This window comes from Notolepis coatsorum, assembly GCF_963971535.1.
Source record: "Notolepis coatsorum genome assembly, chromosome: 7".
Taxonomy (NCBI): Eukaryota; Metazoa; Chordata; class Actinopteri; order Aulopiformes; family Paralepididae; genus Notolepis; species Notolepis coatsorum.
Window position 1 is genome coordinate 34,491,086 of NC_140171.1, and position 21,921 is coordinate 34,513,006.

A 21,921-nucleotide genomic window follows, 5' to 3' on the forward strand; every position below is an offset into this window, starting at 1 on the left:
AAGCTTAACCGTCCGAAACAAGGCGGACATTAATAATTAATAAAAGAATAAAAAATTATAAAATGTTCAATCTATTAATCAATCAAAGCGGGGAACATAGAACCCGGGGAACATAGTACCCGGGGAACATAGGGATGATCCCTTATGATGAATTGAAAATGGGGGACCCTGATGTAAACAAGACGAAAGTCTTTCTCTGGTCTGCATCCCCTTAACAATTGTATGTATTGAGCTGTACTGTACCCATTCTGCAATCTGTTAATAAAGTTTTCAATCAATCAATCAATCTATTCAGTAAGTAGTTGGACAAAGTAGCATTTTGGCGGAATAAACCTTTAAAACTAGGTAGTTCAAGTTGGTCAAAGTCATCCACTTCGCTAGATGGCACTGTCGCGAAAACCACGGTCTTAAAACTGGAGGTCTCCGCGGCTGCAGCTACTTACTTCGAAACACGCTCCACGTGAATCATCAAAGTGAGTGAACTGCATTTGTTGTATTACAAATTTTACAATTAAATACTAGCTAGCATTTGGACATCATAATAACAAGCCTGACTAGCTGTTTGTGTCACTATTCCATGTTAAGTTAGCAAACTTCACGTGCTCATTCTGCCAGCTAGCAGCTATCAACCCTAGCCCCTTTCGTGACTGCTGACGATACCACCTGTACATTGTTGTTGCACTTTACTGCTACATTTGCACTCTGGTTGGATGCCACACTTATTTTCGTTGTACTGTACTTGTGCTGTATAATGACGGCAACAAATTAGAATCTAATCGACTCAATGTTCACAGTTGGTGAATTTGGTGTTAATTTGACTGTTTAGAGCAGATGGTGTTAGTAATTTAGTTTAATTTCAGACGGATTCACATGAGGACGTGATCTTTGTGTCTGAGAAGTCCGCATACAAGTCCACTGAGGTCATCTTTGACCAGGTCTGTAAACTCAAGACGGATTCTCCTATCCACTCCTATCCACTTTAGCACATAACACAGATTATAACACACAATGTGGACGCCATACCCAAAGCTGTAAAGGAATGTGAATCACTACCCACTTTCAAAAACACTCTCAAAAAACACCTACGGGAGACTGCAATTCTAAACTGGCCCCTGTAAATGTCCTAACACAACCCCCCCCCCCCCCCCAATGTACAGTAAATGACCAAGTATGGTCTTGTCAATATTCCAATGTACAGTTTTGCTTGTTCAGTTGTACAGTGTCCCCCACCCACTCCTCCTACCCACCAACCCCCCCCAACCTCCTCCAATGTACAGTTTCTATGTCAAATGTATATACTCTCTTTTCTGGACTCTTTTCGTATCGCAAACAGTACTGTATTTGCAAATCTGGTATGTCATAAATGTATAGATGTAGCAGTACTGTATCTGTATGTCATGTATGTCATATATGTTATGATGAATTGAAAATGGGGGACCCTGATGTAAACAAGACGAAAGTCTTTCTCTGGTCTGCATCCCCTTAACAATTGTATGTATTGAGCTGTACTGTACTGTACCAATTCTGCAATCTGTTAATACAATTTTCAATCAATCAAAACACATCATACAATCTAGTTGGTATATCCACCTCTCACCCCATATTTGTTAAGTCAGGTGGATCCTCTCTGCTTCACGGAAATGTATGAAAGGCATATCTAGAAGGAATATGTAATATTTCAGTTTATTTGAAGAGAATAATGTATGTTTTCTGCAGGCAAAGCGACTGGCCCTGCAGAGAGACATAGACCAGGCATCCCAGCCCAAACAACCAGCTCTGGTATTGTCACTGCTCTCTTCATCACACCTATACATGCACACACAACGTTCCACTGTCAAACATCTCTGCCCAAAGATGAAGTAAACTAACCGGTGCTACCTATACTCGTATTATTTTCCCTTAACATATTAAATAAATAATATTATATTATTGTTAACCCCATATCTTATGTCTCTGAAAATTATTTGAAAAAAGTGATAATTTAAATTGTTCCAACTCATTATTTCAATTTCTACGTAAGGTATGGTTTCCAGACATAGAACTACAGTATGTTTCTTTTTTGATAACTACTTAACTTCTAAAATGTTCAGACGAGCTTCATTTTAGATTATTAGTGATACTGCAGAGGTGTTTGGCAGGCTGTGACATACAGGCATATAGGAGACATAAAGACATATCTGCATTATGAGTGACGTGCACACAAGGCCGAATGGTAAAGAGAAAAATACCATTGTGATTTACGTATTTTAGCAGATATTGTTATTGTGAGATAGGCCCATACATATGAAATAATAGATGTATATGGGTAATAAGCCCTTATTCTGTGGATTCATGCGTCTCCTTGCTGGGCGACAGTGTAATTTGATGCCGCATATACCGTCCCTGGCTTTAGGACGCGTCTGTGAGCTGAGATGGATAGTTAGCCACAAAATAATGCAAAGTCAATGGGGTCACGTTCCTGTCTGTACAAGTTGACTGAGGCTCACTGAAATGTACTTTGTGCACTGTGAAGTAAATTCCATTGAGCCTCAGGTTGTACAGACGGGAGCATGACCCCATTGACTATAACTATGTCTCAGTTGTTGGGTATACATATACAGTGGTGGCCAAAATTACCATTATTAGAACACCTGACAGATCTGGGCCCTGTTCCTCGTACCTGGCTAACTGAGTTAGCCGGATAATTTTCAGCATAGCTTGACTTAAGCCAGAACTTTCCTTTCCCCGACGTCGGATTGTCTAAATCACCATGGTAACGGATCAGAAAGTTTGAACCTGCTCCAGAGCAGGGTTTAGTTCAGTTAGCTGGATAAACCATGGCCACACTCTCGCAAAGAAATCCCAGCTCGCTTCCTGAAATAATTCTCACGGTCTAGATCCCATTTATACCATTCTGAATTATGTTTTTGTGCTTCGTTCTTCTAGAGGGGGCTTTTGAAATGTAAAATAATATACCTAAAATGCTGATAATAAATCATATTCAGCATATAGATTTACTTTGTCCTAAATAATGCACGTCATATTTATACGGATACGGCACTCGGAGTCACGATACACACTGCATGTGGTTATTTTTATTTTATTTAATTTTGAATTTTTTCCCCCCTCCTTTTTTCCGATTTTTCTCCCATCCCACTGTTAGTCGTTATGCCAATTCCCAACCCCCTTCCTGGTTGTTGCGCACTTTCCCCTACTGTTGGTCCGAGAGGCCGGAGACTGTCACATGCTTTCCTCCGACGCATGTGCAGCCAGCCAGCAGCCAGCCTGGCCGTGCAGATTCTCACTGGGAGAGTGTAACGTGTGGGAGGCCGCACTACCTCTCACCAGATCCTACCTTCGCTGAGCAGGTGCCCCGACCGAACTGTAGGGGTAGCTGTCCACAACGCCCAGGACCCACCCACGGCTCCCCTCCCCCTAACTCAGCCAAACGAGTTAGTATAGCGATCAGCCCGAGCCAAGGCAATGCTGACTCTCCGGGAGTCGAGACCGCAGCCTCTTGCATTGGTGACGAGCACAATCTCCGCTACGCCACCTGACCGCCCTTGTGGTTATTTTAATAACGGCGCATTGCAAATGTGAATCCCGCGGCCTATCGGGTGTTTGGCTCTGATTAGTTTCATATTCTCGGCTGTGGATGTATTTGCTTAACGCAGTGCCCGGATTGTGTTTCATTCAAGCATACATTGAAGCGTCTATGCGTGGACTGTGGATTATGAATTACGAGGAATCTGAATCTGTGGATTGTTGAATTGTATCACTGTCACTCGCACGTTATTGTGATATTGTAACTGGGATTAAAATGTCTGAGATGCGCTGTTCGGATTTGAGAAATTGAATGAGCCGTTGACATTAATGCATTTGAGAATGCATTTATCTGTTCAAGCACTGTTTTCTGATGATGAACATGTGTCACTGGTATAAACCAAGTCAATGCATGTATGGATGATGTCCGAAACAGATTAAAACCTGATTAATAGTGAAACTGTATAGCCTCCTTCCAAGCCTCTCTGACATGTTATTTCGGGTTGCGCCTTGAAACTTTGGGAACCATGTATTTATATATAAAGTACATGATGCCTAAGCCGAGCACATACAGTACAGATATCCTCATAAGTATCTATTAATTCGTATCAATTAGATACTCTTTGGGCTTGTTTGTATCTACTTATTCTGAAAGAGTTGAACTAATTATTTTCGTTAGCAATAGATCTCATTCGATTATTCATCCCATTAAGCCTACTGCCAGCAGGCACATTTAAAGAAATATAATCTGATTTATTGGGGTAATGAGGGATTTAAAATTAGCCTATAGATTATGCATTTAACTTGTCGTCGAGGCTATTGAGCCATACTGTATTGTACCCATTCTGCAATCTGTTAATAAAGTTTTAAATCAATCAATCAATGCCGTTAGAAAATCAGGATTTCTGCTATCGAGTATCAAGTCTGGTTCGAATTAACGAGACTGAATCAGCGTTTGAGGAACGGGGAAAGCCCGGATTCAAACATCGGGTTAATTTAATCTGGATAATGGGACTTTTGATCGACTTAGTTGAACCAGGTACGGGGAATAGGGCCCTGAAAACATTTACATTTTCTTGCCTCCAAAACATGATTTCATTTCATAATGTTCATGAAACATGCAGATGGTTGGTCTGAGCACAACTAATATCAGATGAAGTGAGGCCTACTGTTTTTATCCCCTTTTAACTTTAACACTTTCCGTGCCAGGGGTCCGGTCCCCCGGAACCCTGTTGAATGCCACCACCCACTTCAATGATAGAGCTCTCGTATTTGCAAACGCATAAACTATATCTTAAATTATGGCTATGTGTATAATATGGCCGTCGCTTATCAATGACTTGTTTGCAGTCAACATTGTTGAAACGGATTGTTTTTTAATCTGTTCATTTCCGTTTTATACCATTTTGAAAAACGCTCTTTTATGAAAGTTCCAGAAGATTCTGTGATAATCGCCCTTTAGTGGAATACACAAAAAACTTCATTTTTCGGCCTATTTATGAATCGTTTTCAAATAAACGCTAGATTATCGATAGTATATGTGTACTTATGCACCCTATAGAAGTGGGCTGAAAAATCGATTATCCATTTCCTGATCAGCACACACACACATAGGGCCCACGTTGATATCTCTGTGAAAAAAGCTCTGATTATCCCAAGACTGGTAAAAATAGATTCCTTACCTCAGATCAGATGTTCTCCAAAAAGATTATTCCAATTCCTGATCGCCATTCCAAATATCGATCGCGTTTATTGATCCAACGCTGGGTGGACGAAACACCGATTCCACGCTGTTCTGATGGTCCACAATGAATCCGATCGGCTCGAGTTACATGCCTGAGAAGTAAAATGTGGAAGCAGGATTTTTCCCCCCCCCCATGCGTTTCATTCAATCCATTCCAAAGGGGTGCAGTACCACACATAGACGATAGGGGGCTGTATTTTCCCAATCAAGCTCAGAGACTTCCAGTGGTAACGGGAGGCTAAATTGATGAAATATGAATGGAAATCGCTAATAAAAAAAAAACGAGATCTCTCGTTGGCTGGCACTCAACGGTTGGCATGAACTAACGAGAAATCTCGTCGCTGGCACTCAAAGTGTTAATATTAGGTATGTCCACCTTTTGCAGCAATTACAGCAGCACATCTTGTTGGCATAGTGTCAATATATTTCCTGAGAACTTCAACACTAATGTTATCCCATGCCTTCTGCAACTCAAGCCAAAGGCTTTCCTTTGAATGTACAATAGATCTCTCCAGTTTATTGTCCAACTCGCCCCAAATTTGCTCAATGGGGTTGAGGTCCTGACTTTGAGGGGGCCAGTCCATCATTTTCAATGTTCCAACAGATTCCTTCTGTCGCAGGTAGTTCCGGCAATAGTTAGAAGAATGTTTAGGGTCATGGGTCTCATTCACCAAGGACTTACGACAAAAAGAGCTTTCTCTTAGGGCCATTTGAGACCTTTTCGGGATGATTTTGGGATTTACCAACCGTCCCAATAAAACATATATAATTAATATTATATTATATATTGTCTATATTCATGTCTTGCCCGAAAAGGTCTCAAATGGCCCTAAGAGAAAGCCCTTTTTGTCGTAAGTCCGTTGGAGAATGAGACCCATGTCCTCTTGGAAAATAAACCCAGGCCCAATAAGACGACTCCCAAATTGTACCCTGTGCCTCAGAATGTTGTGGTATACTTTCTTATCCATGATGCCATACATTTTCCCTAAGTCACCTGTTCCTGAGGCTGAAATGGCACCCCACACCATAATACTACCCCCTCCATGTTTAACTGTTGGCAAGAGACACTAATTTTTATATCTCTTCCTCTGTCGAACATACACTCTTCGCTTGTTGCCAAACTGTTCAAACTTGGATTAATCAGTCCACAACACTTTATACCAATCTTCCTTTGTCCATTTCTTGTGTTCTTTTGCCAATTTCAAGCCTTTCACTATATTTTTCTCTCTCAGTAATGGTTTCTTTGCTGCTATTCTGCCAACAAGTCCTTGTTCTCCCAGTTTCTGACGCACAGTTCTAGAAGACACTGTTGCACCATTAGTCATTGTGGTGTTGATCTCATCACGCAGTTCTCGTGAGGTCTTTCTTCGGTCCTTAACACATTGAGTGCCACAGACGCGTTTTGTCGTTAGTTCAATGCTGACCTTTTTAGTGCCCCCGAAGCTATATAGCGTTTGTTTGTCGTTTTTTTTTTATTGGCGATTTGAATTCATGATCGATATTTGAAATGGCGATCAGGAATTGGAATCTTTTTGGATAACATCTGATCTCGGGTAAGGAATTTATTTTACCAGTCTTAGGATAATCAGAGCTGTTTTCACAGAGATATAAGCGTTTGCCCTATGCGTGTGTGTGTGTGGCTGTGATCGCTGATGAGGAAATGAGAGAATCGATTTTTCAGCCCGCCTCTATAGCGTGCATAAGTACACATATACTATTGATAATCTAGCGTTTATTTGAAAACGATTCATAAATAGGCCGAAAAATGACAGTTTTTGTGTATGCTAGAATATTCCAGTAAATGCCTTTTATCACAGAATCTATATTTTCTTGAAAAACGAGGGCTTTTCAAAATGCTATAAAAACGAAAATGAACCGATTATATATAATAAAAAAAAATCAGTTTCCACAATGTTGACTGCAAACAAGTCATTGATAAGCGACAGGCAGATTAGACACATAGCCAAAATTTAAGACAGAGATTATGCGTTCACAACGCTATCATTGAAGTGGGTCCTGGCATTTAACCATGTTTCCCATGTTAACACTTTCAGAGCCGGCCGTGTTTTCCTTTTTACCCCCTTGAATGCCCAGCAACCACTTCAATGTTAACGTTAATATCGCCTAATCTATGTTTTAAATTATGGCTATGTGTCTAATCTGCCCGTCGCATTATCAATGACCCATTTCCAGTCAACATTGTCGAAGCTGATTGTTTTTTTATCGATTCATTTCCGTTTTATAGCATTTTGAAAAGCCCTCGTTTTCAAGAAGAAAAAAAAGAATCCCTGATAAACGCTGATGTACTGTAATATTCTAGAACGTTGTCATTGTTCTGCCTATTTATGAATCGTTTTCAAATAAACGCTAGATTATCGATAGTATATGTGTACGTATGCACGCTGGTGCCGCAAGCTGTAAATCGATTATCTTATTTCCTGATCACTCGCACAGTCAAAACAGCCATATCACATATAGGGGGAAAGCTTATATCTCCGTGAAGACAGGTCTGATTATCCTAACACTGGTAAAATAGATTCCTTACCTGAGATCAGATGGTATCCAAATGGATTATTCCAATTCCTGATCGACCATTCCAAAAATCAATCCTTTTATTGATCCCACGCGTATACTGTAAAACAGCGTACACGCTGTGCTGAGGGTCCAGCATGAAGCTGATCTGCTCTGGTTACATGCGTGAGTAGAGTCCGGGTTTTTTTCCCCCATGCATTTTCATTGAGTCCAATCCAAAATGGTGAATTACCATCTGGGAGACGATAGGGGGTGTTTTTTTCACATCTGAGCACCTGGGGGCTGATTTACCAACGGTAGACTCGGTTGATGAAATATGAATTCAGATCGGGTAAACCCGAGAAAACTCGGGTTGGGCATTCAAAGTGTTAATGGCCGGGCACTGAAAGTGTTAAGACTGAGAATGTTTAGATGCTTCACTTGTCTGAAAGGAAACTATCTCTCCCCTTTCGGTCTGGTGTGAATTGGTGGCATCATGGCGGTCTAATGTGTACTTTTACAGTGCTTGGCTGTGAAGGAACATGATTATGTGACATTGACAATGAAATAGGCCTAGCTTGTTTTTTGTAAGGAATATTACATAAACTCTTATGATGGCTCTATTCTATGGTTTATAGAGCATAATGATGAATTTGTGTTTCATTCGTTTTATGGGTATTTTAATGGCTAATTGAACAACAACTGAAACCTCTTAAATATGCCAAGTGTTCTAATCATTTTGGCCACCACTGTATATATTTTAAATTGCTTACAAATGGCAATTTGAATCATCATAGCTTGGATTTATATAGTGCATTTTAAGAAACCCAAGGTTTTTGCACGCTCACTTTTATTTATTTTAATTTACTGTACCCTCCCTTCACAAGATCTCAGTTGCTGTTACATAATAGACATTCTCCTCACCAGGCGAGCCAAAAGGTGGTGGCGATGGTCAAGGTGAAAAAGACGGCGGTCGCCATGGCAGATGACCAGAATATAAAGGAGAAACCTGTGAAGAAAAACAAGAGAGTACAAGACACCCTTCCTCAGACGGAAGATGCCTCTCACAACGGTGGGAGCAGAGTAGCCGTGAAAAGGGAAAAGAAAATATTAATAAATAAAAGTGATGAGGCGCTGGTTGAAGTAGAGGACAAGTCCTCAAACCATGATGGACACGGTGAAGGAGGAGAGCAAGAGAAAAAGAAAAAGGCAACTGATGCCAACGGTTGTGACGTCAAGGAGGTGAACGGAAACGATGCAGCGAGCAGCAAAAAGAGGAGAAAGAAGAAACCGTTAGGTGAAGAAAATGACGTTAAAACCGAGGATGGAGATATAGGAGAGACGGCGGCACAGAGCGCAGTAAAGGAGGGAGTCGTCGCCGGGAAGGGACGGAGAAAGGGGAAGATGATTAAAAATAAGCTGGTTCAGTCTGAACCCCCCATGGAGAAGGTCAAGGTAGAGAGTGGAGAGAAAGAAGAGGGAGAGAAAGGAGTGGAGGATGGTGTGGGGAAGAAAGACGGGAGGAAGGGAAAGGATGCCAAAGCTGAGGGGAAAATAAAACCAATGAAGAAGAGGAAAATGAGCGATGAATCTGGGGGGTTTGAGAACGGGGAGACCATATTAACACTTAAGAGAGAGACGGGAGAGGTTGTGGAAGGAGCAGTGAAAAAGAAGAAGAAAGCTGTAGTTAAAACTGAAACTAAGGACGAAGCACAGGAAACAGAAACACAGGAGATCCAGAAGAAGAAGAAAGCTGTAGTTAAAACTGAAACTAAGGAGGAAGCACAGGAAACGGAAACACATGAGATCCAGAAGAAGAAGAAGAAGAAGAAGAAAGCGGAGTTAGCAGCAGCCATGGATGAACTTCCAGCTGTAGAACTTCCAGAGGAGGTAGAAATCCAACATAACGAGAAGACAAAAAACAAGGCCACCAACACCTGTGTTGCTAACATAAAGCAGGAGAGTAGAGAGCCGGAGAGCAAAAAGAAGGGGGTGAAGGAGATGAGGAAAAAAGCTTCGGAAATGACCGAGGAAGAGCAGGAGGCGATGGTCACAGAGGAGGGGGAGCCCAAGAAGAAGAAAAAGAAGAGAACTGCAAGCTCCAAAGGAGGCGAGGAGGAACCGTTACTCCAGCAGACTGAAGTTGTGGAGGAGGTGGTCAGTAGCACTAAAGGCCTGAAAAAGATAAAGAGAGGGAAGAAGAGCTTCTCTGATGTTGAAACGGAGACTAAGAATGATTGTGTTGAAACCATCAGCTCCACCACATCACAGAAGAAGAAAGGAGGGGGAAAGGACAAGAAGAAGATCAAAGTGGAGAAAGACCAATGGGTGAGTGGGTGGGGTCAGAGGTCATCAAAGCTATTTTTAGGTATGCACCAAAACCATTATTGCATATTACCAAGTTAAAATAAGGTATCTGAACATTTCCTCAATGCTAACATCTGAAACCAAGAGCTACCTGTAACATCACAGCCAAGTGACTTGATTTTCTGGCTTTTTCACTCATGATTATTGTCTGTAAATCTAACAGTAATGGATTGGATTATTATGCAGTACTGGCCAGTTTAGTTTACTACTCAACACTAGTAACACCATTTGATTTCGTCAAAGGGCAGTGTTTCTGAGGAGTGAGTTTTGACAGACTTACTCAATCCTGTGCAATCCGACTGTGTTGTGTTCCAGGCAGCCGCCCAGACAGACGTGGTCTTCCTGTCAGAGAAGACTGGAAACAAAGATGAGATCTCCATCAACCAGGTAGGCAGAGATAATCCTGTGCTAGATAATCCCTAGCTGGTCATGTAGCCATGTTTCATATCACAGCCAGTAAAATTACACAAAATTACACTGACATCTACGGGTTTGGTCATAATATACATTTATCTGTATATTATTAGTTAAACCACTGGCTAGTATGGTTTACTGCCGTAGTGTATTCATATGTGTAGTACCACTAATATATAATAATACTGTACATTAGTTTAGCATAATTAGTCCATAGCTTCGTCATATACACTCCACATATTCACCTGTTGTAACGGAACGTAGACCAATCGCAGCCACTCTTATTGTCTGGGACCAAATACGGCCACGCCCCATTCCCAGTAAAAAGTGGGAATCTCTAGACTGTGTTTTGGGCGACGCTGTATATGGAAGTGCCTCTCAAGGTGACGATGGACAACACTTTCTGTTGTCAGTAGATGGCAGCATTGGTTTAAAATTAAAAGGTGAAAATGTTAAACTACAACAATGCATTTCCCAAGACCCTTAGCACAGATCACAGGTCACTGGGATGCGTCTATTTTTTTTTCTTTTTTTCTTTTTGGCGTTTTTATCGCTTTATTTCTACTGGGCAGTCCAGTAGATAGAGACAGAGGAGGAATGGGAGACAGAGTGGGGGGAAGACATTCGGCAAATAACGACGGGTTCGGGAATCGAACCCGGGTCGGCCGTGTTGCGGCTGAGCGCGCTATGTGGTTCGCCACTGGGGCGCCCAATGCGTCTATTCTTCGACGTGATCTAAACAGCGGTATGCGACCGCAGTATAGCGACCGCGAATGGTAAACTAATTATCTTAACAAAAGTGCGCTGGTAGCGTTACATATATTGTCTAAAGGGGGACATATGGTACAATTTAAGATTTTAATGATAATCGGCATATAAAGGACAACATAAAGCATCGTTAATTTGTAAGAAACCTCAATGAAAATGGTAATATTCGCTATTGTTATGAAAATGTGATAGAATCCTATAAAAATGTGGACGCACTTGGTCACCGTGACGTTACTGTTTACTGCAATACACTTTACTGCTACTTTTCACTCTGGATAGATGCCAATTTAATTTTGTGATGATACATTTTATATAAATATAATTAATTGGCCTCTATAGTACCTAAACACTTGCTTTATGACTCACCCAGAAGCTGAAATGTCTTGTCTTCTCTCTGGAAACGGACTTGGATCAAGTGAAAATAACTATTAGAATGCCAAAGAATAATATCGGCATCCAAAGAGCAGACAGTCTACATTGAAAATGTGACAAATTGGATAATTTCAGCAACTTGTCTGGGCGAGTGTTTGATATACAAGTGGCCGAAATTATATGTTTAGGTACTATAGAATACGTCTTGAGTAAGACATTTATTTATATGACCCAACGTTGTCCGTAGGGGCCCAGAGTTAATCTCTTGCCGGCTGTGATATGAAGGTAAATGTATAGCTAAATGCACAGCCAGGTATTAGCAAAGATAATCCTAGAATCCTACATTGCTTCTATCAACTTCTTTTTCTACACTATCTCTGTTTTTTGATGTTCCAGGGTTGGGAAGTAATGTATTACAAGTAATGGAATTCACTGAATTCTGGTCATTTACAATGGGGAAAATAAGTATTGAACACATCAGCATTTTGTCCTGTAAATGTATTTCCAATGTAAATTTTCAAGTGAAATTTTCACCAGACTTTGGTATTAACACATTCAGAGCCGGCCGGATATGACCAAATTAGGGCTTGTAGGCCAGTGCTTTATCAATGGGAGGACGGGGATATTTGCGAACGCTTAAACTATATCTTAAATTATGGCTATGGGTCTAATACACTCATCGCTTATCAATGACCTGCTTGCAGTCAAGATGTACGAAACGGATTGTTTTTTCATCTGTACATTTTCGTTTTATACAGTTTTGAATACAAGTATAGTTTTGGAGATTTCTAGTAATTCCAGAGAAAGACGCGATAATATAGTGGAATACACAAAACACGTTGCCATTTTTCAAATAAACGCTAGATTATCGATAGCATCAGGGCTCCAGACTAACTTTTTTCACCACCGTCCCAGAACCGTCCCGAAATACAGTTTTAACCGTCCCAAAGTGAATGTAAACCGTCCCAATTTTCTTTTTATATATATAATATATCAACGTCAATTTGATCATATGGGGACATATTTTGTGCTGATAATGGCACAGAGGGTGAGACCAACTGTGTACTGTACCTTTTGATTATTGTAAGCACAAAGATAATAAGCAGCTATAACTAGAACGTGTCGATAATATACAGTTCCAATAATAATAATAATAATAGATCAAATTTATATAGCGCCTTTCATAGAACCCAAGGTCGCTTCACAATCAGGACAAAAAATAGGGCTAGGGAAACAGCCTAGGGGGGGAAAAGAGGATGAGGGAAGGTTAGGGATAATGGATAATGGACCTAATCTAATCTAAACTAACTGATGGGGAAAAGCCTTGGTCAAGAGGTGTGTTTTTAGAGCAGTTTTGAAGGTGTCCAGGGTTGGGGCGTTGCGGATAACATTACACTTCTGTTATTTAAATGTGTCCTTACGTTAGAGTCAGGGGTTGTATTGTTGGATGCAGTTCCCTGTTGGTCAGTGTGTGTCTGTTCTCCATCTTCTTCTGCTGTGTTTATCCTCTTCAAATAGCGCAGCATATTTGCGGTGCTCTCTTCACTGAGAGGATGCCAGTATAGCGTTTATTTTTATTTTTATAACATTCTGATATTTTCGCGGTTCTTGTATAGTGGTCTCGTGCGACTGTCAACTATAATAAATATGGGCTGTTTTAAATTGTGTGAATAGTTGTTGTGAGTGCTCGCACTATGTTTCAATATAATCCGTTTTACCATTCATTCATTATAAACACAGACGTAAGGTGTCCACCGTGCTTTTTTAAGGTCCGGCCAAAATGCATGGTGACGTGTTGACCAATTTCGGAGGGGGATCCCAATGATATATCAATAAAAACGTACCGTCAGTTCATGTCCAAGGGATTATGTTCACGCACACAGCAAGTATCACCAGTTCCTGGCATTTTTTAACCTTTCTTTTTCGATGTCGAGATAAATTTGGGGCTGCTGCAGCGCGACCTGTGGTTTGCTGATCAGAATGGTGGGCGGGAGCTTGATGCTGGATTAGCGTATCGCTGCGTTGGGACGGCGGAGATAGTCATTGGATTCGGCAAATCACGCAACGTTTAGACTTCAGTGAACCCCACATGATAATGTTGCCGTCTCTCTGTCAACTAAGTCGGCACGTCTGACGAGACACGCACCGTTTGACAGCAATATGTGCGCGCACTGACAGTCGGCTAATTGAAAAAAAAAATCCTCTTCGTCCCGTTTGTGTCCCGGCAATGATTTCTGTTCGTCCCAAATCAATATTTGATCGTCCCCGGGACGACGGGACATCGTTAGTCTCGAGCCCTGGATAGCATATGTGATTATGTGTCCTTATGCATGCTAGAGAAGCGGGCTGAAAAATCGCTTATCCGTGCTTTGCTCTGCGTCAACGGCACGCACACACACACGTGTGACCGCTGTGAAAAAAACATCTGATTAACCCAATACTGGTAACATAGATTCCTTACTTCACATCTGATGTTCTGCAAAAAGATTAATCTAATTCCTGATCGCCATTCCAAATATTGATTGCGTTTATTGATCCAACGTTATAGTCCAAAACACATAATCGATGCTGCTCCCAGCCTCCCCAGTCAATGTGGTAACACGATACTGCTTGCCCGAGAATGGAAACCCGGACCAAAGTTTTTTTTTCTGATGCACAGTCCCAGCCAATCCAATCCAATGATGTGCAATACCATCCGGGAGACGATAGGCGGCGGTATTTGCCCTTTTGCGAGCTCAGACCCATTCCCAACGATAACATCAGGTTGGATGGATGAAAATGAATGGATATCGCTAATAAAATAAATAACGATGTTAACCCGACTATACTCGTGGTTGCCGCTGAATGTGTTAATTCAGGAAATCCAGAAAATAAATCTAAACATTAAAGTCCATATGTGTGTCCAATACCCTTTTCCTGTTTCATTCCACTTTATTACACATTATAACTTTATTTACATATCGACTTCAATTTTTAGATCTTTTGTCTGGATTAATACCAAAAGTCTGGTGCAAATATCACTTGACTACGCTCATTGGAAATACATTTACTGGACAAAATGTTGATGTGATCAAATACTTATTTCCCCCACTGTATCTTGTGCTGTAGACTCTGTGCAACACATTAGGAACATCCTAGTATTCCTAGTATTGGGTTACACCCTCTCTTTCTCAGCCCATGTCCCTGTGTCTCAGCCCGTGTCCCTGTCTCTCAGCCTATGAATGAATGAATGAGTTTATTTTGAACATAAATGAAAAACAAATGAAATAAATGAAAACATTTAAATAAAACAAAGTAATAAACAGATTTAAAACAAACAAGCAAAACGGTAATGTTCGAAAAGGAGTAGGATGAAGTGTAAACTTATGTATTCCTTCCTACCCCCTTCACACTCCTATTACTATTATCTTATGCAACTCATATTAACAAATTTTCATACAACCCAAATGTCCACACTATGAAAAGAAAATATCAGTAATGATAATCCCGCCTAGCACTAGAACCTGGACAGGGACGCCAGGGCTCAAGCGGTCGACACAACGCCTCCTCATCCATATACCTCTGAGATGTAATCCTTTTATATGTTTTTTTTTAAGTCATTTATATTTGTGCTTCGTTTTAATTCCACACTCAAACCATTCCACCGATTCACTCCACAAACTGAAATGCACATACTCTTCATTGTTGAATGAACAGCCTGTTTCTTGAAGTTAGACTCTCCTCTTAAATTGTAACCCCCCCTCTCTATCACAGAAAATGTTTGGGATGTTACCTGGGAGTGAGTTGTTTCGTGCTCTAAACATGATTTGTGCAGTCTTAAATTCAGCCAGGTCCCCCGAGTTTCATGGCATGTGATTTTAAAAACAGTGTTTGTGTGTTCCAGATATCCTACCTTATTGATAATCCTAATTGCTCTTTTTTGTAGTATGCATAGTGGTTTTAAGTTGCTTTTATAAGTGTTACCCCAAATCTCCACAAAGTAGTTCAGATATGGTAGTACTAGTGAGCAATATATTATGTACAGTGATTTAAGATGTTTTGTTTTCCCTAGTACTGCAGTGCTCCTTGCAATTTAGTTTTTATGTACCGGTAGTTTTTGAGGTTTCCAGCAGATTTTGTGGTTCAGTATCACACCTAGAAATTTATTTTTATACACTCTTTCAATGTTGACATCATCTATAGTCATTTGTACTTGCGTGTCTATTTTTTACGATTACCAAATAACATAGTTTGGTTTTACTAAAATTTTATTTATTAATTTACTCATTTCTGTGGTGGTGACCTCCAGAAGCTCTTGCAAATTTTCCCCAGAACAAAACACATTGGTATCGTCTCCAAATAAAACAAATGTCTAAATATTTTATACACTACATATGTCATTGATGTATAAAATAAACGATAAAGGTCCTAACACTGACCCGTGTGGGACTCCACAGGTGATCGGCATGTGATGATTTATGGTCACCCATCTGCACAAACTGTTGCCTATTCTGTATATCTATTCAACCAGTTTATTGAATAGATTCAACCATCCATTCAACCCCCCCCCCCCCCCCCTTATACCATACCTTTCCATTTTTTTCAGTAATATGTCATTATTTATGGTATCGAATGCTTTTTTGGTATCAAATACTGTTGGTGATTTCTTCTGTTGTGCTTATTAATGAAGTCATCTAACCTTGAAATGTACAGTTTTTCCAATATTTTGGAGAACTGGTAAAGTAAGGATACTGGCCTATAATTGGTGAAGTGGTGTTTCTCTCCAGCTTTATATAACGGAATAACTTTTCCAATAAACATTTTCTGAGGAAATTAACAGGTTGTGAAGGATAGATTACAGATGTAGGTTAGTGGGTTTATAATGCTGTCGATTACTTTCAATTCCATTCCAATCGGTAGATGTTTTATTCTTACACTTGCTAACTATCTATGATTTCCTTTCCTTCTACAGTTTTCAGATAAATTGAGTTGAGATTTCTTGCAATATTCTCCTCAGCATCCCTGCCATCTTTTGTGTGTGTGACATTGATTTTCTCTGCCAAGTTTGACCCTATATTAACAAAAGTTGTTAAAACCCATTAACCACATCATTCCTATTATTTAATGTCCTATCGTCGTCAGTAAAATATTCAGGGTAACTTGTAGTTGGAACTATTTCTAATAATACTGTTTAATATCTTCCATATTCCTTTAATATTGTTTTTGCTACTCTAATAATTTGGTATAGTATTCCTTCTTGCTTATCCTCATAATATTAGTTCGTTTATTTTTGTATTTCTTATATTTATGTTCTATTTCTGTCAAATCATTTATGGATTCATCTGTTCTTATTCTCCTGCGATTGATTATATGGTCCTCTCTCCTTCCCACAATTACAGTCATAGATCACAAAAACTGGCAGGTGGTCACTGATGTCATTCAAGAGCAGTCCACTCACCAACTGTTTTCCATGTAATTTGTGAATATATTAAAGTGGCACAATGTGCCGTTATCCTGCTTGGTTTTGTGATCAATGGATATAAACTCAGACCATACATTGTGTTGATAAATTCATCTGTCATTCTGTGTTTGTTAGGATTTAATAAATCAATGTTAAAATCCCCGCAGATGAATGTAACCTTCTGAGTCTTGGCAAATAACACCTCCATGCAGTCCTTGAATGTTTCAATGCTGGAATCTGGAGCTCTGTATACACAACTGACAATCAAGGTTTTTTTGCTTTTCCGTGCAGATCTCTACTGTGATACAATCCATCAAGTTGTCAATGGTAGTTGACATGCATTCTACAATCTTTTATTTGAGGCCATTTGTTATATATAGGGCTACACCCCCACCTCTTTTTCCAATCCTGTTAATATAATTTAGTTCATATCCGTCAATTCAAAAGCCCATGTCTCTGTGTCTCAGCCCATGTCCCCGTGTTTCGAGGCAAAATTATATATCTATTCTTAACTTGTCTCTTTCATCTCCCGTTCATGAATGAAGTGGATTTAATAGGGAAACCCGATGAGTGATTGTCTTTTCCACCTAGTCGACGTATTGCATGATCTATAGATGTTTATATACCACTTTACTGTGTACTAAATAATATTTTACTTACTGGTTTCTTATACTATGGGTCAGGAACCAAAATAGGTTGCTGGCCACCTTCTGGTGGGTCCCCACACCATAGCAGTAGTAATATATTGCTACTGTTCCTAATTTATGCAAATGACATGTCGTCAGCCTGTGACTGCAACTTGTTCCTGTTTGCGGACGACTCAGCCCTGCTGGTCTCTGACAAGAACAAGTTGCAGGTTGAAAAAACCCTCAGCTCGCAACTAGGCAAAATCTGCATATGGCTCACTGATAACTGAGTCCATTCTCTTTGGTTCAAATAACAAACTCAGCAAGACCGACGGCTTCTCAGTTACAGTGGGTAACAATATTGTCACAAGGAAAGACGAAATTACCTACCTGGGTTCCATCCTAGAGGCAAATCTTTCCTGTGACAAAATGGCATCCAATGTAATAAAAAAAAAACTTTAAAAAGTCAACCAACGAACTAGATTCTTGTACCGGATCTCCTCTCTGGTAAACAAGAATACCCTGAAGACTCTGGCAGGAGCTCATTCAAGGGTACTACGACTATGCTAGCACCTCATGGTACCAAAGCACCTCAAAGGCGCTAAAAACAAGATTACAAACATCACAAAACAAATTGGTCAGACTACTACTTGACCTTACCCCCAGAACCCACCTCACCCCTGCCCACTTTGACAACCTAGGATGGCTTAGAGTAGACGACAGAGTACAGCAACTTGAAATGGGCCTGGTCTACAAGATGCACTATACGACTAAGGTACCCATGTACATGTCAAAATACTTCCCAAAGGTCAGTGAATACCACAACCACTACACCAGAGGAAGCTCAACAAATCATGTTAAACACAGATTCGGCTCAAACAAGCGACTAAACACGTTTTGCAATTATGCCACATCAATGTTGAACATTGAAAATTGATGAACATTGTTGCTCAGCTGATAGAGTTGTGCCCTTCCTGATGGCTTGTCATACAGAACTTGTAAGTCGCTTTGGATAAAAGCGTCAGCTAAATGACTAAATGTAAATGTAAATGTAATGTGGAACGCCCTACCCAAAGCTGTAAAGGAATGTGAATCCCTACCCACATTCAAAACCGCTCTTAAAGAACACCTACGGGAGGCTGCAATTCGAAACTGGCCACCGTAAATGCCCAAACCCCCCACCACCTCCTAATATACAGTCTCCTCCCCACCGCATGTATATTTCTCTCCCACCCACCCACCCCCTCCAAATGTACAGTATCCACCCCACCGTATGTATATTTCTCTCTCACCCACCCACCCCCTCCTAATGTACAGTCCCCTCCCCATCATATGTATATACTCTTGTCAGGATCTATGGGTAACTGTACTGTATATTTGAATACCGTTTACCGTATGTCACAAATGTATCGGTACTAAATACCTGTATGTCCCTATGCCATAAATGTCATGTATGTTGTGAATGTCATAAATGTCTATATGAATTGAAAATGGGGGACCCTGATGTAAACAAGACGAACGTCTTTCTCTGGTCTGCATCTCCTTAACAATTGTGTGTATTGAGCCGTACTGTATTGTACCCATTCTGCAATCTGTTAAATAAAGTTTTCATTCATGATCATATATATATATATTAAGGCTGTCATATATATATATATATACAAACTAATTTGGGTTCCTGACTTGAGAAGTTTAAGAAACCATGCTTTACATTGTAATTACGGACAAAATAGGCAGCATTCCACATTCTCCTACAGTCAGAATTATGATGTTGCCAGGCCAATAAGTTTTCTTTTTCTTTCCCGTAATTGTGAATTCTGAGTAACGTATTAGTAACAAAGTTGTTTAATGTCCCAGGAGAGAAGAGTGTCTCTACAGATGGAGGTCGACAAGGCATCCCAACCAGCTACTGCTTCGGTCAGCCTCAACTAATTAAACCGTATTCCTTTTTTTAATGCTAGAAACAACAATAAAGCAATCTACTTCTCTCTTATTTTCCTATGTGCGGTGTCTTAATATGATGCCCCCTTGCTTTGTTCTTCACAGGGCTTAGGCCAGTGGAGCACGGCCCAGTTCCAGAACTCTGACCAGCAGCAGAAGTTCCTACGGTTGATGGGTGGCTTCAAGAAGGCTCAGCCTACGGGGCTAAATGAAGGGAAAGCGAACATGGCTCTGGGGAAGCAGGGGCAGCAGAACTTGCAGCAAGCGCTCCTGGGACAGTTTGAGAGTGCCCAGTCGCGACGCATGGACTTCAGCGGCAGGGGGGCGGGACTCGGATTCACTGCACCGTCCAATAAGAAGTCCTCTATTGATGTTGACGCGCGGCGATCGGTCCGCTTTGATGAGTGATTGAAGCGTGGTGTCCTGTGAGACTTGAACATAAGTGTCTATTGTCATGGGATTCACGTTTATGTAGACTTTTATACTTGTGTACGTATGTGGGGGCTCAGGAGGTAGAGTTGTCGTCTGGTAATCGGGACGGTTCCCGGTTAGATTCCAGCGCCTCCCGGCAGCACGTCTGTGTCCTTGAGCAAGACACTTAACCCCTTTACTGCTCTTGATGAACAGGTTGGCACCTTTCGTGATTGCCTCCGTTGTGTGGATGTGAGGCATGAGTAGTAAAGCGCTTTGGATAAAAGTGTTCTTTCTAGTCGTTTCTCAGGGATATGCATGTATGTGCTGGTGATGTTGAAGTCCTTTTTATTTGCTCGCTGGAGTGCCCAGATGGAAAAACCACACATTTATTTCTGAATGTTCACACTGAAATTCCTGCCTATGACACTTGTATCACCTAAGCCACAGAATACCAGTCACACGTGTAGTAAATGTCATAGCAAAGTTGACGTGAAAATCAACTTGGAAGAAATTGGCTGGTTTTACCCAAAAGCCATGATGGAGGTTCCCGGTTTGATTCCCACTCCCGGGCAGCGTGTCGAAGTGTCCTTGAGCAAGACACTTAACCCCTAACTGCTCCCGATGAGCAGGTTGGCACCTTGCATGGTTGCCTCCGCTGTTTTTTAGACAACAGATGGTGTACTTTTAACACATGGACACCATATCTTGCTAATGATGACCAATGGAAATGTCTTATTACTCAATTCATTATATGCAGTAACACATGTTGAGTTCTTTCTCATTTAAGGGGAAAAAATCATGCTAATTAAGGATTCAAATGTGTTTTTCCCATGTCGATGTGTCCTTGAGCAAGACACTTAACCCCAAATTGCTTCCGATGAGCAGGTTGGCACCTTGCATGGTTGCCTCCGCCATCGGTGTGTGAGTGAATGGGTAAAATGTGAGGAACAAGTTGTAAAGCGTTTTGCTATATAAATGCCATTATGATCAAATATGTTTGAGATGCAAATTTGCATGTTGGAACACTTCCCCATGACCATGTCACTAAGCATAGACTGTAAAAATGTAGACAAACGAGGTGTTCATAAATTCAATGTGATGAATAACTAAATACTAGGGATGCTCGATATTGTCCAACTCTTAATTTCTGATACCGATATCAACCGATATCACATTTTAATGCCGATATCGGCCGATAATATCGGACATCCCTACTAAATACCAGTAGTTGGTAATTTACAGAGGGTTTGAAAAAAGTATTCTCAAAAATACTTTGGGGCAAAAACTTTGGATACCCCCTAAACAAAATGGAAATGACCAATATATATATATATATACACTGCTCACAAAAATAAAGGGAACACAAACAACACATCCTAGATCTCGAATGAAATATTCCAGTTGGAAATCTTTATTCATTACATAGTGGAATGTGTTGAGAACAAAATAACCTAAGAATGATCAATGGAAATCAAAATCGTGGCGTCGGTGGATGGAACGAGACATTGTATGTCATAAATGTCGATGAATGGAAAATGGAGGACCCTTATGTAAACAAGATGATAGTATTTTTCTGGTCTTCATCCTCTTAGCAGTTAGTATTGAGCTGTACTGTATTGTCCATTCTGCAATTTGTTAATAAAGTTTTCAATCAAACATGATGTCCCAGAGGTGCTCGATTGGATTCAGGTCTGGGGAACTGGCAGGCCAGTCCATAGCATCAATGCCTTCGTCATGCAGGAACTGCTGATACACTGCAGCCACATGAGGCAGAGCATCGTCATGCATGAGAAGGAACTGTA

General features: G+C 40.6%; 1 protein-coding gene across 1 annotated transcript; it reads left to right on the forward strand.

Annotated features, from left to right (window-relative positions):
• Positions 1-426: 426 nt before the first annotated feature.
• On the forward strand, positions 427-21,648 carry knop1 (lysine-rich nucleolar protein 1). Its single transcript, XM_084317994.1, has 7 exons — positions 427-473; positions 861-935; positions 1,717-1,779; positions 8,705-10,105; positions 10,460-10,531; positions 19,622-19,681; positions 19,811-21,648. Exons 4-7 carry the CDS (start codon positions 8,726-8,728, stop codon positions 20,111-20,113), a joined length of 1,815 nt encoding a protein of 604 aa, XP_084174120.1. The 5' UTR covers positions 427-473; positions 861-935; positions 1,717-1,779; positions 8,705-8,725; the 3' UTR covers positions 20,114-21,648.
• Positions 21,649-21,921: the final 273 nt, after the last annotated feature.

Coding starts and splice junctions, on each gene's coding strand:
- knop1 (XM_084317994.1), top strand. CDS start 8,726: ATGGTCAAGGTGAAAAAGACGGCGGTCGCCATGGCAGATGACCAGAAT. Junction 10,106..10,459: donor AAGTGGAGAAAGACCAATGG/GTGAGTGGGTGG, acceptor GTTGTGTTCCAG/GCAGCCGCCCAGACAGACGT. Junction 19,682..19,810: donor CCCAACCAGCTACTGCTTCG/GTCAGCCTCAAC, acceptor TGTTCTTCACAG/GGCTTAGGCCAGTGGAGCAC.